Source organism: Amia ocellicauda, chromosome 2 (assembly GCF_036373705.1).
Source record: "Amia ocellicauda isolate fAmiCal2 chromosome 2, fAmiCal2.hap1, whole genome shotgun sequence".
NCBI classification, from domain to species: domain Eukaryota; kingdom Metazoa; phylum Chordata; class Actinopteri; order Amiiformes; family Amiidae; genus Amia; species Amia ocellicauda.
Window position 1 is genome coordinate 9,401,702 of NC_089851.1, and position 16,656 is coordinate 9,418,357.

The 16,656-nt window shown below is 38.7% G+C and overlaps 1 protein-coding gene across 3 annotated transcripts in view; it reads right to left on the reverse strand.

Annotated features, from left to right (window-relative positions):
- Positions 1-16,455, reverse strand: part of zeb1b (zinc finger E-box binding homeobox 1b) — an 89,609-nt gene extending 73,154 nt beyond the window's left edge. For 2 of the 3 annotated variants that reach the window (XM_066717786.1, XM_066717785.1), the window contains exon 1: positions 16,354-16,455. In XM_066717786.1, coding sequence (XP_066573883.1) covers positions 16,354-16,411 — 58 coding nt within the window. In that variant the 5' untranslated portion in view covers positions 16,412-16,455. Of the gene's footprint in view, positions 1-14,452; positions 14,748-16,353 lie in introns of those variants that run through there. The other variant, XM_066717787.1, reaches the window with a different exon arrangement.
- Between the last annotated feature and the right edge of the window lie 201 nt (positions 16,456-16,656).

A 16,656-nucleotide genomic window follows, 5' to 3' on the forward strand; every position in this document is an offset into this window, starting at 1 on the left:
AAAACCACACACAACCACCACAAAAGAGAAACAGAAATCCAGCAGGTAAAGGCTTCTACAGCCTATTCAGAAATTAGTACAGAAAATTATTTTCTCAAGAATACAAAAATGTGTCTGTAAACTACAATTTGGTAACTAATTTGTATGTCACATATTACCCAACACCATTCTAATGGAAATGCTATCCAATTAAGTAAATTCAACATCAACCATAATCCTTATGAGTGGTTATAGCCAAATTACATATAGGAAACCACACACTGAAGGGAATATCAATAGCAAACTTTAGAGTTGAGGTAGTTTACAATGTGCCCTTCAGCTATAACTTACAGAAGCCTTACAAACCTAGTTTCACATGCAAGAATAAATAAGTAAAATTTCCATGTGATTCTCATGAGTTGCATCCGGAAATATTTTTTTTTTAATGAAAAGAAAGCTCTGACTAAGGCAACAGACTACCACCAGCTCCTTTTCTATTTATCGCCAAGACAGGAACAAAGAGTCAGTGTAATTTGCTCCGTTACACCTGCCTGAAAATTGTGTTCAATAATTACACTGAACAAAAAAATAATCACAACATGCAACAATTTCAAAGATTGTACTGAGTTACAGTCAATTTAAGCAAATCAGTCAATTGAAATACATTCATGAGGCCCTAATCTATGGATTGCAAGTCTCCAGTTCTGAGGGAGCGTGTGATTGGCTGCTGACTGCAGGAATGTCCACCAGAGCTGCAGTCGGGTCTAGACCCTGGTGAAGACAACGAGCCACAGAGGAGCTGCCCTGAGACGCTTTCTGACACTGTGTGCAGAAATCCTCCGGTTGTGCAAACCCACAGTTTCATCAGCTGTCTGTCCGGGTGGCTGGTCTCAGACGATCCCGCAGGTGAAGAAGCCGGATGTGGAGTCCTGGGCTGGCGTGGTGCACGTGGTCTGCGGTCGGACATACAGCCAAATTCTCTAAAATTATGTTGCAGTCGGTTTACGGTAGAGAAATTAACGTTCAGTTCTCTGGCAACAGCTCTGGTGGCCATTCCTGCAGTCAGCATGCCAATCACACGCTCCCTCAAAACTTGAGACATCTGTGCATTGTGTTGTGTGACAAAACTGCACATTTCAGAGCGGCCTTTTAACGTCCCCAGCACAAGGTGTAATGATCATGCTGTTTAAACAGCTTCTTGAAACACCACAACTGGCAGGTGGATGGATTATCTTGGCAAATGAGAAATGTTCACTAACAGGGATGTAAACACATTTGTGCACAGCACTTTAGAGAAATAAGCTTCTTGTGCATATGGAACATTTCTGGGATCATTCATTTCAGCTCATGAAACATGGGACATGTTGCATTTACATTTTTGTTCAGTATACACATTAAACCATAGCCATTTCAGATTATGGTTTATAAGGCAGAAGAATTCTCATATGTGATAACCACATTTGTCACCCCACCCCAACACCAGCAAACCTACTTGAAAAGAGGTCAGAGTGATCGATTTGTTTACAGTGACATATGAAGCCACTCCACAAACTATCAGTTGAATTTGTTGATTGTAGAGCAATATGCACATTATTGTTCAGTGTTGGAATCAATTTTAACTGTTAATAAGAAAGGCTGCCTCACCACATTCAAAATCCCCTTGAATGTGTATAGATGTAGTATTTTTACAAAACCTGTTAATTCGACTTCCTTTAACAAAGCAATTATTAGAACTAAGAAATAGCCTGCTAACCCACAATCACAACTGCTATTGACCTCTCGATTCAAGTTGTTTTCATCTCAGCCTATTTCTGGGGGAAACAAATTACATTCAAATAAAATATTTTAACTGCACCAAATCAAATCAGTTTGTTGAATTTAAAATAACTTAGTCATGCTTGGTGATTTATCTTCCCAGGATGTATGGCTCAGTTGATCAACTTGTATAATATTTATATCAAATGCTTCTTTTTACGTTGGCCTGTAACCAAAGTATTATGGGGATGTAGGTACTCAATGAACTGTGAAGACACTATGCAGTCTGCCAACAGGAGAAAAAAAATCCTCGTTAGGTTGGCAACGAGTGACTAGCACCACAAAGTTGGGTGTTTACCAGTCCTTACGTTGTACATTTATCACAAAAATAAAAAAATAAAGCCGAAAACTACTTTAATTGGTTAACTGTCTTACATAACATTTGTTTTTCAGTTGTGTTCTTCACTAGACACCTGAAACCACAAAACCACCAAAGCTTGAGTGTAAAAGACACACTCTGAAAGGCACCTTGAGTGTAAATAATTTAAAGTATAATGGAAGTATTTTTCTGCAATCAGTTTGAATTCTTTCCCATATCAAACTCTGAAGCAGTTTATCCCTTTCAGTACATTTTCGGTTTGCGTTTGCCTTACTGAAATACCCCAGGTGCTGAATGAATGCTTATCAGCATGCCATACAAACATATCTTCACATCTGTATGAAAGATAATGAACTACTTCAGGGTTTCAAAAAGATATGATTTTCTCCATCTGCCATCCTATGTGCAGGGAATTTGTGAACTACCACTGCCTGTTAACGTCGTGTAGGCTACAGTATGCTTTTCAGGTACTGATTAATTTGGCATTCAGCTGTACTTCTACGGGGTGTCATAAAAACGCCCCTAATCTGAGGAATTGCAGGGGAAATGGACGACTGTGTTTAGCAAGAAACTGTTTAATAAGAGCGGCACATGTCTTCACTGTCATACGGTGTGATTAGCTGATACACACAGAGGTTAAAAATAATTCAGCCTACAACACAAGATGTCAATCTATTTCTGCGGTACACTGACACTGCGTAAATGCTTAGTTACCTTTAAGCTAAGAAGTCAAATATAAAGCTATTATGAAGAGATACAGAACAAACGTAAGAAAACATTTAAGTGTCACTGAATATACTGTAAAATAAACTCTATCCTGGGTCCAGAAGCCCTGTTGGGCTCATTTCCTACTAAATACTATCAGTGTCTTTCCATTTTCAGTTTCCTTATTTAGAGAAGTCATAAATCCCCTATGCTAACAACAATTTGAAAACAATTTTAATCAATAACTGAAAATAGTCCCACACAGAATTCATTGCTCAAGGGGTCGTGATATTAAATTTCTTCTTCATACCTTCAGCTTTTCTTGTTTTTGTTGTTGTTGTTTTTAGTGGAAGTAAATATTACGAGAATATAAACTGGCAGAGTAAAGATCTTCAGTATAACTATTTGACATAGTGTAATTATGTTACCAATTTCCCCGTATAAAATACAAACTCTGAAATTACAAATGACAGAGAAAAAATAAAGGCTTAGATCATATTTAGATAAGATTAACTTCAAAATTACACTAACTTCCTGTTCATTTGGGAATCAGTCATTAGATTAATTTTTAATTTACAAGGCCTTAAACAGTGTTTCTCATCTGCAACTACTGTACCTAAGCACCTTGCAGGGAAGTATTTTTCTCCTAGTGTTGAGCTGCAGTCAAAAGGTGGAAAAGCCCTGTTTTGTTCTGGGGATCCTGCCATCCAAGCTGAAGAATTGCAAACCTGTCTTTGGCTTTTGTGTATTTTTGATCGAGCTCTACATGTCATTACATGTCACTTTTAGGTGACCAGTCTTGAAATGCACAATTATCATTAAATTAAGTTGCTCAAATCAGGTCAGAGATAAACCAACATCCACCAGCAGTACAACAACAGCTGAAACCCTGTATGTCTCATGATAACAACATTGTCAATGGAATGCTGATTAGTGTCTTAATCAGCGAAGGCTTCTACCAGGGGTACTGGGGGAGTCCTTCGCCCTGGTGGTATCACTAAGATAACTTTGAAAACAGATAATTGGATGGCTCTGGGCTGTGTTACCACACTGACCAATGCTGCACATGAGAATGATGTTTGACACCAGTCCATAGTGGAATCATGATGCTTAAAAAATAAAGCGATTGGTGTAACAGAGAAGGTCTAGGAGATTGCCTGTGTGGGCATATTCTAACGCAGAAGATACAACAGAAGCTGCAGAGTAGATATTACTTAATGGGGAAAACATAAATCAACAAATAAACTGATTTTCAAAATAGAAACAAATGCTTATTTATCCCTAACATTTTCAACATTAGCATCATCATGAGAGAGTATCAAAGTCCATATTTTTTCACTCGTTTCCGCTTTATTCTGGAATGCTCTGAAAGGTATAATTAACATTGTTTAACAGTCTGTTTCTTAATTAAGAGACAGATAACCGTTAATGACAAAACAAACATTTTTTCAAGCTACATCCCTTAATTGCTTTTCCTTCTTTTTCCGTCAATGTACAGAGGATGTAGTTATCTATGCAACTTGTTTAATAAATCAAAGTCATTTTGCCTGTAGAAAATCCTTTAAACTTTTTGACAAAATATAAGACAATTAATAAAAGGCAGGATTAATTAATCTGCCTTTATGAGAAAGGATGCTGTTTATCTTATGACTGGGAAAACACCATGAATAAGATTATGCAGCAATATTCCTTTTAATAACTTGCATTTTAATTCACCATCGTTATTATTAGGGTATATTTTGATATATTTATTTATATCTATGAGTTCATAGAAGCCCTGCTTATAATAATAAACAATTCGATAGGTCCTATATATTGCACTTACTCGCTTTTCTGCATTGTAATTTGTTTGCTGCATTCTGCTTTTCACAATCTCAGATCAATACATCACTGCTGACTTGGTGTTACCATTGACTAATCCCTAGTAACAGACGGTCTATGGATGACTTACGTCAGGGAATTGTTTTCCCTTCATACACGCATTTTGTCACGAATGCAGAAACACCTAAAACATACTATAAAACTGAAATGTAAAGAAGGCAGAGAATTCAGAATATAGAGATCAAATATCAAATGTATTCACACCACCAGACAAAACTCTCAGTCTGTCAACTGAAAGCTCACCAAGACAGACCAGAGCAGCAGCTACGCATGCTGATGTGAAGGTGATATCTATAGAACAGGTGACCTCACAAAAGAAGCCTAGCTGGCCTGAAGTCAGTTGCTGCACATCGTACTTCCTAGTATTTGCTCTGCAACAATATTCAGGTGTTATCTTTCATGCTCAGAAAGCTGTGACAAGGCCAAGAGGGTTGTTGTATGTCTTAGAAATAATTAGGCCTACATTTTCCATTGATAGGGATTGTTCAAAAGGGACAGAATTGTCTATGGTATATAAAACCCATTTGTGTGAAACTTTGGCAGCACTGGCATGGGTATCAATTGCCTGAGAAAAACAGAGGCTTATAGTCTGGCATTCCTGTACATATAGATTTCACACATCTGTGGGTCTCACATAAACACCTGCAGTGAGTTTACTACCTCCAGAAACTGACACAGAGATACCGAAATCACCACTTTAACTAATTATCATGCACAGATTAGTGTCAGAAGTTAAGAAATCCACTTGTTTTCTTGGTTTATGCTATACTTTCCAAGACTGTGCTAAACTTTTTTCTCCTAAACAGTTTAGGAAAAAACATATAGTTTTCTCCACGTTTCTGTATAATGCCATATGGCAGTATCATGTGTCTTTTTGAAATGCAAAGTCGTCAAATTCTAGGCTAAGCATTAAATTAAATGCCTCTTCTGTCTTGCTCTGGAGGAAACTTAAAATTTTCAACGTTTTCACAAACTTTTGTCAGGTGTTATTTACGAGATGTGTAATATAATTCCTGCTCGCCAAAGAACCACCTGCTCTCTTGGAATGGGGTTTCAAATGCAGCTGCCAGGCTCGTAGAGTGGAGAGCTCGATCATTAGCATAGTCACGGGGTACTTGTGAAAACAGCAGCTAATGAGACGTATTCCAGCAAAATTTTCCTTAAAGATATTACTGCTTACACAAATAAATAGTATCTTAACAATGGAAAAAATTCACAATGGCCCTAGGTATTTTGTTTTGACCATTGTAACAATAGCCACACTTGTCCATGTAGGAAGTGACTTTAATTCATCTAAATTGTTATCCAGTTCTTGGCGTTATGCAAGGGCTTTAGCTTGAGCTTGGATCACTCCTTCAGAAGAATGTTATGGCGAGTCTGGGGGTGTCCTGATTCTCAACAGACCTGTGAGAATTTCACCATCCAGCTCGTTTGGCTCCACCTGCTTTTTAATACAGTACATCAGCAGGTGGAGGCAACATAGGTTAGAGGTCACATTCTCACATGATTTTGTGAGATGACGGATGCAGACGAACTGGGCAGACGATTAAAATCCCTGCTGCAGCTGTGATTTTCACTCAAGAGCCAGAGGAAATGGCTATAGAATAAAATGACTTAAAATAAAAGAGCAACCGAAGCCAAAATGTAGAAATTTAAATATCATAAATAGAAAACTGAACCTTAGTAAAGCTTAAATATTTAAAACAGTCAGCCTCGTTATGCTGGCTGAACAAGGTACCGTAGAAAGATATTTGCAACGCTGTCTTTAAATATCTAGGGTAAACATTGTCAACATAGCGTGAATAAAATCTTAATTCATAAATCAGGTTAACTAAGCACAAATGGTGTTCTTGGTTCAAACACTGCAAGACAATAATGGAGCTCTGTCCATTAGAAGATATTTTTAAAAGCGCATTTTCCTTGTGAAGAGAAAATATTTCAGCCTCAAAAAACAGCCCACTTTGAAATTAAGGTCTTAATCTGCTATGCCATGACATTGAAGATGTAGTGTGCTGGAAGCAGTTTTACATTTTATTCCCCTTTAAACACATCTTGTAAATGCTGTGTGTGATTGGGTTAAATTATTCATTGTTCTGACACTTTCTTTTCAGGTAATAGAAGAAGACGTCACAGACACACCTATTAAAAACTGCACAGATATATTTTCATATGTAGTATCATGTGATTCTTCTGTTTTTTATTTATTTCTGAGGCAAAGCTTTGTTTTTCTGTTGATTTATAGTATGTATAGGAGAATGATTTCATGACATCCTCTCTGACTAATAAAATCTCTGACTACATTTTCTGTTACAATTGTGATTTAAATCATGCTGTATGAGCTAAGGCTGTTCTTAGTCACTGCTTAACTTGAAAGGAAAATAAAATAAATGGGGGGGGGCTGGAGAGAGAGGGTTCCCAGACAGAGATTTGATATAATTCTGCTTTTCTTTTAAATTTTGGAACTTAAAATCTGCATGATACAAAAAATTGCCTTGCAAAATATAAAGGCACATTTTTGGAAATAGATATCATGAGTGCTTTTGTATGTCAAAAGAATTGTGATGTCCAAAGAAATTATGTCAATTCTAAGAATGCTTCATGACTACAGCCCCATTAATTACATTCAAAAGAAGACAATGCTTCAGATTGCACACACCAATTTGCTACATCCCATTTATGCTTAGCATTGTGGCTTTTAGTGCACAAGAGCACTCTACGTAAATCTCCAGATCTATTAAATGCAACCAAAACCCAAATTTTACATATCATAACAGTGGAAGCCAGGCCCTTGAGTTGGTATATGGGGAAGCTGATATAGGTAGCCTCAGCTGTTAGCTATAAGCATTAAATTGATAACCAGGGGGAAATATTTAGCCATGTCAGTCAGAGACCCAGCCTGGCAACAGAAACTGACATAAACAGAGATCTTGTCATTCTGGCAGTGACTTCTTCATTTGGTATTGCACCAGGGGTTTTACCCAGGAACTAAAATTAAAAAATCACTCAGAAACAGCAGAGACCAAGGGCCAGACCCCAGCTACCCAGCAGCATTATTAACATGGTTTTATCAACACAACTACTGTACGGTTTCCAAATTACAACACACACAAGTACCCCAGAAGAAGACAATTAACTAGAACCATCTCGTGCAATGGCATTTCATCTTTTGTCTCTACCTTTTTGAAAAATGAAAAAATTTATAGGTCTTAATTTTTTGCCTCATAGAGCCATGCTTGTCTGTGTAAAAAATAAAAACTCAGGGGTGCATTTAATGAGGTATCACACCTAACCCACCTGTCTGACTCTGATTTATGTTGACAAAGGGGGAAACTGCTTAAGTCTTTTCAAGCTCCATTGCTGGCCAGAACTCTTTGGGTCTCGTGGGAATTGATCACGGCTGGGAATTAAGCACCACCACATGTGTTCACCATGACACAGACAAAGATGAGCTGGCACAGGAGGTAAAAGGAAATAACCCCTCATAATGGTATGTGTTTATTCTTCACACAAACACCAGTCTTCACTTCCAGCATGCTGACTGGCTTCTTAATCAGACAAGAAAATACACGTCATTAAAGTAGTTAAAAAAGACTTGCTTCTTAATTTGGGAAAATCACTGGCGATACTGCATTATTACCTTTATTGTAACAGGTGATTTAACATGTTTTATTATGCCATAATAACTACTTTTTATACGCATTGTTATATATTTACTACATTAACCTGTTAGCTTTGGTTTATTACACATGACTTTATAATAGGGTAAGCTCTTTGATACAATTCATATTTTAATCACTAAGTACTAGGGCTCCAATTTCTACTGAATACATAATGGAAAGATCATGGTTAATGGACACTAGCAGAAATCACCCTGAAGTCAATCCCAGGAAGTTTACAATAATGTGGGGCCTTCATGTAACAGTTAATGAAGATAGTCAAGTTATCACAACGCGGTTATGCTAAATATGACTAATGTTGTAATTACCGGGCTTGTTTTCCTTGTACACACTGAGTTGTAGCAGTTTATTTCCACATTTAAAAGGATCACTCCTGTCACTCCTCCAGATTTTGGAGGATTTGAATTCCAACTTAGGAAAAGTATTATTTTTAATGGACATATCACAATACTTGCATGTCTTCAAGGCAATCTCACTTTTTGTCTCATGGAAATCACTACATATTTGTTGAAGTCAGAATGTAACGACTACACTCCCTGTATAAAGATCTATAAGACACTTAACATTTGAAAAAATGATTATCAGATAAAACTGCCGATTTTACAGGGGGATTTTGGCATGATTACTTGAGTGTGTGGTCTATTAAGCACATGCTAAGCAGCACTGACACACTGGGAAGATTCAGAACAGACTGGAAGTTATTTTAGGATCCATCTCGCCCCCAAAACATGGACGGGTGTTGACGAACTGAATGGCTTCAACTCATTCACACCCGAGCAGTGGATGTTTTCTTTTAAATACACCTACTGCACACAAACCATCTCCTATATACCTCTGTCCTTCAGACAACACAGTTCAAATCCAGACAGTATGCATTAAGGTGTGTATTTATTACCATCAGTCCCAACACATAAAACAAAATCATAATATTTCACTTTGTATGTTTGCCATTACTTATTTATTTATTTCTGTTATCTGCTAATCTGCAATCAAAACCTCCCATTTGGAGGAATGTGAATACAAAAGTGGGATTGTTTTGTAAAACAAAAATAATAAAATTGTAATATTACATTAATTACATATATAAATATAAAAATACAAAAACAACTTTAAAGTAGCCACCATAATTCTGCACTTCGGCTAAGCAGGAAAAAATGCATCAGAAATTAATACATTCTTGGAATGTTCTACAGATCCCTTAATGTCTTAAAGGCCTTTAAAAAAAAAAAGAATAGACATATGCAAATAAAATGCACAGTATGGAGAGAAGTTTCCCACAAGCGTAGTGTGAAAAGACTACTCCCTGCCTATACAGAGGCCAGTGAATGGGCCCTTTCTTCTGAAACAGAAAGTGTATGAGGTAGAGCGGGCAAACTGCAAAGGTAACTAGGTCTTTTCTCCTTGGGCTTTCTCTCTCTAAGCCTTAACACACAATAGCTCATTTAAGCATTCATTCTGACAAAACTCAATAAAGCACATCGAACTGCAGTCCAGGAGGTAAATGAAACTGACTTAGATTTAGCAAAAAAAATAATTAAGATCGTTATGGATTGCCATTCTTGCTGTTAACTCCTCGGAAAACTCCTTGTCTTTTCTGGAAGCATGTTTTTAATATTACATTTGTCTGCCTTGGCAATAAAAACACTGCATAAATGGCAATCAAGGTAATTTGTTAATTTAGTTCATTTACAAAACGGGTGAGAAATCTGTAAGAAAAGTAATCTTGAGGTTAAATCCATGCTCCCTTGGGATAGTTAACTAGTAATACATTTGAATGTCACTGGCATATTAATGGCTTAAGAATATGACTCATAAATATATGTCAAACACCTCATGTGTACCAGTATGGGTTAAACAGAGATGAGGCGCAGCAACCAGTGATGGTATAATTTATACATTTTAACCCACTTGTTGGCTTGGCAAAGCAGAGAATATGGCAAAGAGGGAATGGATTTTATTCACACTGAAGCAACCCAACTGAGTATAATGTGAGCGTGAAAGACATACGTTTAAGGTTTGGTTTATTTATTTATTTTTAGGAGAGTGAAATGCCTTGAAAAAACGTTTGTCAAAGAAACTGAATGAACCATGCTGTGTGAATGAGTATAATGCACTTCTGAAAACAAACAGATAAATAAATGCATTATTGGTATTGTTTATGAAAGTATTGGGTTCGTTTAAAAAAAATAAAAAGGGTTGGGCAATCTTTCTTTGAATTCAAACTTTTGCCTAGGCCTATTCCATTCAGTTTGAAAAAACAATAGTTTCGAAGTTAAGGTAAATTTTCTGATTGTTCAACTTGTTCACCATACTAAAGAAATGAACTGAGCAATTAGCCTGTTTTTTAATATATATTGACATCAGTTCTACACTTCCTTTAATATTGATCATTATCTTTAAAAAATGGACTACCAATTCCAACGAGGCAGCAAATAAAACATTATATAAAAAGGGGTTCTTATAAATACAGATAAGCACATTTGGTAGTCAGAATTCTGGCCTCCCACAGTTTAAACGCTCAGTATTGTAATTATGAAGCATGTCTTATAATTCAATATGGTTTTATTGACTTACAAACTTGTATTCCCTTTGCTTTAATGCACAGAGTAAACTAAATTGTGTCAAGCATGTACAAAAGGATAAACAAAATATATATATGCTGCACCACTTCTTGCCCCTTAAAAATATGCTGCCTAATTTACCACAGTAACAGCTCTGCTATTTATTCCCTCAACAGAACAGCTGCAAATACATACCACATTTTACAACATTCAAGCAACAATGTTGTGCCCCTGAAGTGAATAATGCGTACTTGTGTTTCCCTCGGTGGTGTAACACTCATGAGATGCTGCTCTTTTGCCGATTTCTAATAATTAAACAATTAATAGTCTTGTTCTGCTATATGGTGCTTAGGAGAAAGCAAATAGTTATCATGCACAAAAGACAGGGAGCTAACCAGCCAGCCGTACATTTATTCATGCAAATCTCGAGGGAGACCAGTGTTGTTATGCAAAGTCCAGAAGAAAAGACTGATCACCTTCCTACTTACTGCCCACACCAGCACCTCAGGAAGCATAGCAACCCCCTCCCCCACCAAACAATATAATGAACAAGATAAACGTGGGGATTATGCCCGAGACAACCCCGGTGCTTTGTTATTGCTTTGGGTCCTTTCATTAAAAGGACCTAAACACATACACAATTTGACATGCTCTCAAATTCACAAAGAAATGGGGAGAAAGTGAAATCATACCTAAAGCATGCATGGGTGCCTAGGTCAAAGGTCACCTAACGGTACCTTGGCTACTGTGTCCCACCGAATAATAAAAGAGAAAAAGAGGGGGGGGGCAGGAGGAGTGTTCCTTATTTTCTGACTTGGCACTTTCCTGTGAAAGAAAGGAAGTTGCTCAAAAGTAGCCAGATAAATGAAAATTTCCTCTTTTACTAAACTCCACACAACAGGGGTAGACCTTTTAAATGTTAGCAGATGGCTTTTTCAAACTGAAAATGGTAGACTGCATTCAGCCTCCCCTCCCCGGAATACAGGGTGTGAACTATTCAAGCCTTGAGGAAAAGCTCTAGGCCTCTTAACACTGTTTCTCACAGATGTTTACAGCATCTGATTAAATTCAGAATCTGTGGTACAACAAATCAATAGGAACAATCAGACAAATTAAACTTTTCCCACCAAATAAAGTTCCATCCAACTTTTTGCTACTAGATTCCATTGTCACCAGCAAGAAATATGATTTTTCCCACAACATCTTCCTCGGTTATTTTCAAAGGGAAATCGTACCCTGAAAATATCTTTAAAAGTTCCTTTTCAAAGAAGGTTAATAGCTCTGTTTCAACCAGCTACAAAGCTGGTCCAGGGCTAGTCTGTTTATTTTGCAAGGAATGTTAACATGGACTGCATTCCTCTATTCCCAAATTGCAGTCTTAAATTACCATTCTACAGAGAGTGCAATACCTAAAGGGAACAGATAAAGTAGCTATGACACAGAACTCCAGTATCCCCGAAATTGCCAACACCTGCCATCCTGCCAGTTGTTAACACCCTGATGTTTACACCAATGATCTGATCTCACGTTTATCTGTGGGGTTGGGTGAACAGAATCGAGTCACCAGCAACTGAAAGCTTGCATCTTCCAATCCAGCAGCAACACACGGCCTACATTCTCTCTCATAATACAGCTTTATTATAATGCAGGTGGTCAGTATTTCCTCGTCAAATCAGAGGTAGCTGTGGTATTGCAGCAGATACAATTCACGAGAGTCAAGAGCGCAATACTCATATTACTTGACTGCAAATCCCCATAATCCTTTGGGCGGAGCACATTCGGAGACCCTTTTCTCAGTGATAAAAACTAAAGTGATAAAACAATTTCAAAATTACTTTCATTCTACATAGAGACTGAGCAAATCAAAGGCAGCCACAGCACATGTTGGCCCATCAAGCTCTACCTTGCTGGACCACCTGTAGGTGTGAGGGGAATCCAGGGCTGGGGTCCGTGCCACCTTGTGCCCAAGGGCAAAACTAATTTTCCAGTCAATGATTCAAGATGACAAATAACTACTTTAAACAAGAGTCATCTCCTAGGTATGTTGTCCACTGTTTACCAACAGTTTGCTTAATTAACATACTCCATTCCTATCCAGTGAGTTACCAGATATAACCACACTGCCTATAATCACGCCTAACTCTGAAGAATCCTGAGGATGTGGTGCGTCCACTGGGACTGAGGCACTCCAGGACCTTCAAATTGACTGCACTGGTGACTCCACAGATAAGAGGTGTGTGAATTTAATCAACATTCAAATCCAGCTACCACCCCTCTGCACAGACTGCCCAACTGCACACCCTTCAATTATGGACAGATAATTTGATTTTACCACTGGACTGACAAGAAGAGGTAACTACATAACAGTAAATACGATGACTGAATGGTGTAAAGGTAAGCACAGATATGGAGGTGGTACACACATTCAGGTTAAATCACAGTACTTATAAACTGAATTAGAGCTGTCAAGCTTCAAATGTATATAAAAACAACCCTCGTCCTTCTTTCAGTCTTCCACTCACACACACACATACACACAAACACACACAATACAAACATTATACTTTCATTTCATATATGTAACCAAAGGTTTTCACTTTCGAAAATGAACTCAACCTTGCATAATGTTCAAACTGTCTTTTCATTCCATATGATTCATTTTCAAATTCACATAAGAATACAATTAATTATTGAGAACCTCAGCGTTATAATGTGTCAAGTGTTGTTTTTCTACACCTTCAGAAATGACATGGGGGGGAAGGGAGAACTAGGATTTCACAATGATTATGGAAAAAAATAAAAATAAAAATACATACATTGCAAGCATTTATCATACAATGATGTATGTTAACGTCTGATACTGATAGCTATGCAACACCACACTACAAATATGGGCTAAATCTACCAGTTACATCATTATAATTAGAATGATATCAGAATCAAAAATGACCACATCATATGAATCTATTGAAATAACAAATCCCTTCTAAAATACTGTAAAGAGAGAAAAATAATAATAACTTGCAACCACCTTTGTAGGTGTTGTATCACCTTGCTTACCTGGCCCGTCTCCCTATATTATAAGGCAGCACCGCATGCACTGCAGTACCGGTTTAAATCAAAACGCCATTCCCCCTGTTCATTCAGGAAATGATACACGTTACAGATGGAAAAATGAAGGGAAAAACATTGAAGGGCGTGATGCAGAACCGTACCGACCCGTACAAATGGAAAGTACATGTCATTTGCAACCACCTTATGCACCACTTTTATTTTTCGACCAGCCTTTTTTTCTACAGCAGACATCAGGCAGTACGTACAATAAAATGCATTGCACAAATCCGTTTGTCAAAGAAAAGCAATGGACACAAATCACTTCTGCTGATTTAAAACACAAAGGGAAAAAAAAAACGACAGCAAGCGTGGTAAATAAATCCCTCCCATGAGATGAAGCCAGTAGACAGAAGGGAGCTGACAGCATGCAGGAGAAAACTAAACACCATCTTTTTTTCTACCTGCACAAGTTGCCATTTGCTGCAGCGTTTAGGAATCTCTTTCCCTTCTGCTTTCAAAGAGAGATCAGTTTTCATGAAACGATTCCTTTTCACAGTCTGTGGATTTAATTCTCCCGAAATTAGATTTGCAGATTTGCTTTTTTGACAGAGGATATTTGAAAGAGCAAAGCCCCGGTTTTTTCCTGTTCAGGTAAACATGTTTACAGCTCCTGTTCAGACACTGGGTGGCTCAGCACTAATATGTCACACACATGTCGTCAGAGCCAGCAGGAAAAGCCTCTTTTCTTTTGCTACTCAACATTCATTAAACGCCCCAAAGCTTACAAATAATAATAATACTAATCCGAAATAATGATAATAATAATAATAATAATAAAAAATAATACTTTTAATAAAACTAAAGCGAATGTTAATCCTGAAAAGCAAGCAAATTAAGTACGATCCGATTAAATTAGCCAATGGTATCTCTTTGCCAACAATTGTGTAATTGAACATAAAAACAATCCGCCCAAAAATATTATATATTAATTAAATAGGGAACACAATTAGCGCCGGATTTAAATACATTCAACTAAAACCAGATGTACAACTTTATAATATATTACTTCACAACTTGCAGGTTTGTTGACATAAAATGAGTCTATGCTTAAATACAAGTGAGTAAACTTTCTGTCTTTTGTATCTTATGCAAATGACAGAATGTTTCTGGACCACGTTCTTTCCGTCCGGGCTGGATTCCACACGCACAATCCTACCCACAACCTCCAACAGCTAACTGTGCATGTGTATTACAAGAACAAGAAATGACACAATATGGGTCCAGGGCTGTGCAATAACGCCACCCTGGAAATGCACAGCTCTGAGTGGAGTGGACCCGCTCGCAGCAGCACCACTACTCCAGAAACGTAGCCCTTATATAGACTGCAGCAGAGGATCAGACAGAAGGGGCCCCTTTCTTTTCTCCACAACGTTACCACCCAGCACGTATAATACTAACAGGTATCCTTCAGCCAAACTGGGTTGGGGTGGGAGGGGGGGGACTACCGCAGTATTTGCTTTTCACTTTTTAAAGTCATGCATGTGTCTCTGTCCTGCTGCAACATTTGCGTGCTAAATGAAGATCTTATTTTCTTACACTGCAACAAAAGACGGAGCCCGTGCTGAAAGATGTCACCTATCTCTATCTGGGCACTTATAAGCAACCTGGTCAGGTCCGGAACCAGAGACCGAAGAATAAACTTAAAATGCAGCTGTAATAAGCAGAATCATTTTTAATATGTCGATTTTAAAGTCAATGCAGCGACTGTTCAACGCATTCGTGCCACCGAGGGGAAAAAAAAAACCCAATGCAGGTAAGAAGTTCGCACAAGTGGAATAAAAATACTATAAAGCTGCAGATGTGGATCCGGGCTGTACAAATGTCCAATATAAGAAGCGCTATTGTACTTTGCAGCCGACGCAGTGCCGGAGAGTTGTTTTGCACTGCGCTGAAAAGCAGGTAATAAGTTTCAGTTCAGCACGAAGCTGCGAGAGAGAAAAACACTCAACAGTCCCGTCCAAAGTTACACAAATCCACACGGCGTCCATCCCTGAGGAAGAAATTAAAGTCAACAGCAAGCGCGGAGGGGGAAACAAAAGGCAGCCCAGTATAACGGGATTAGGTGCGTATAACGGTTCAGGGAGCAGTGAACCGCTAGGCGGAGGGAGAGAAGCGAGCCAGGTATAACGGTGCAGCACATAGGGATCTCACACAGCGCTTACTTTCTACTTTCCTGCACTTTGACTCACTAAAAAACGGGGTGCGGGGCGTCCTGCGGCCGGCGCGGCGTCGGGGATCAGGAGGGCACCTCTCTGCCCACTTAACCCGAGGGTGGCCGGGGCGCTGGCGGAGTTTTACTCACCGTTATTCCTCCTCGGATTCGCCTGTTTTCTGCGCTTACACCTGGGGCCATCCGCCATGATCCTTTCGTTGTGTCTAAATGCTGCTGGAGAGTCACCTCCTCTCTCTCGCCCCCCCATACCCCCCCTCCCTCCTCCCTGCCTGCCTGCCTGCACTCCACCTCCCCTCCCTGCACCTGGTTTACGACACTCCGCTTTACGACATCACCTTCTCTCGGCTCTACACCTCACCCGCCCGGGCGCGCGCTCTGTCCGGTCCCCGGGGCTCGCGCGGGGTGGGGGGGCATGCTGCTGGGGGGCTGTGC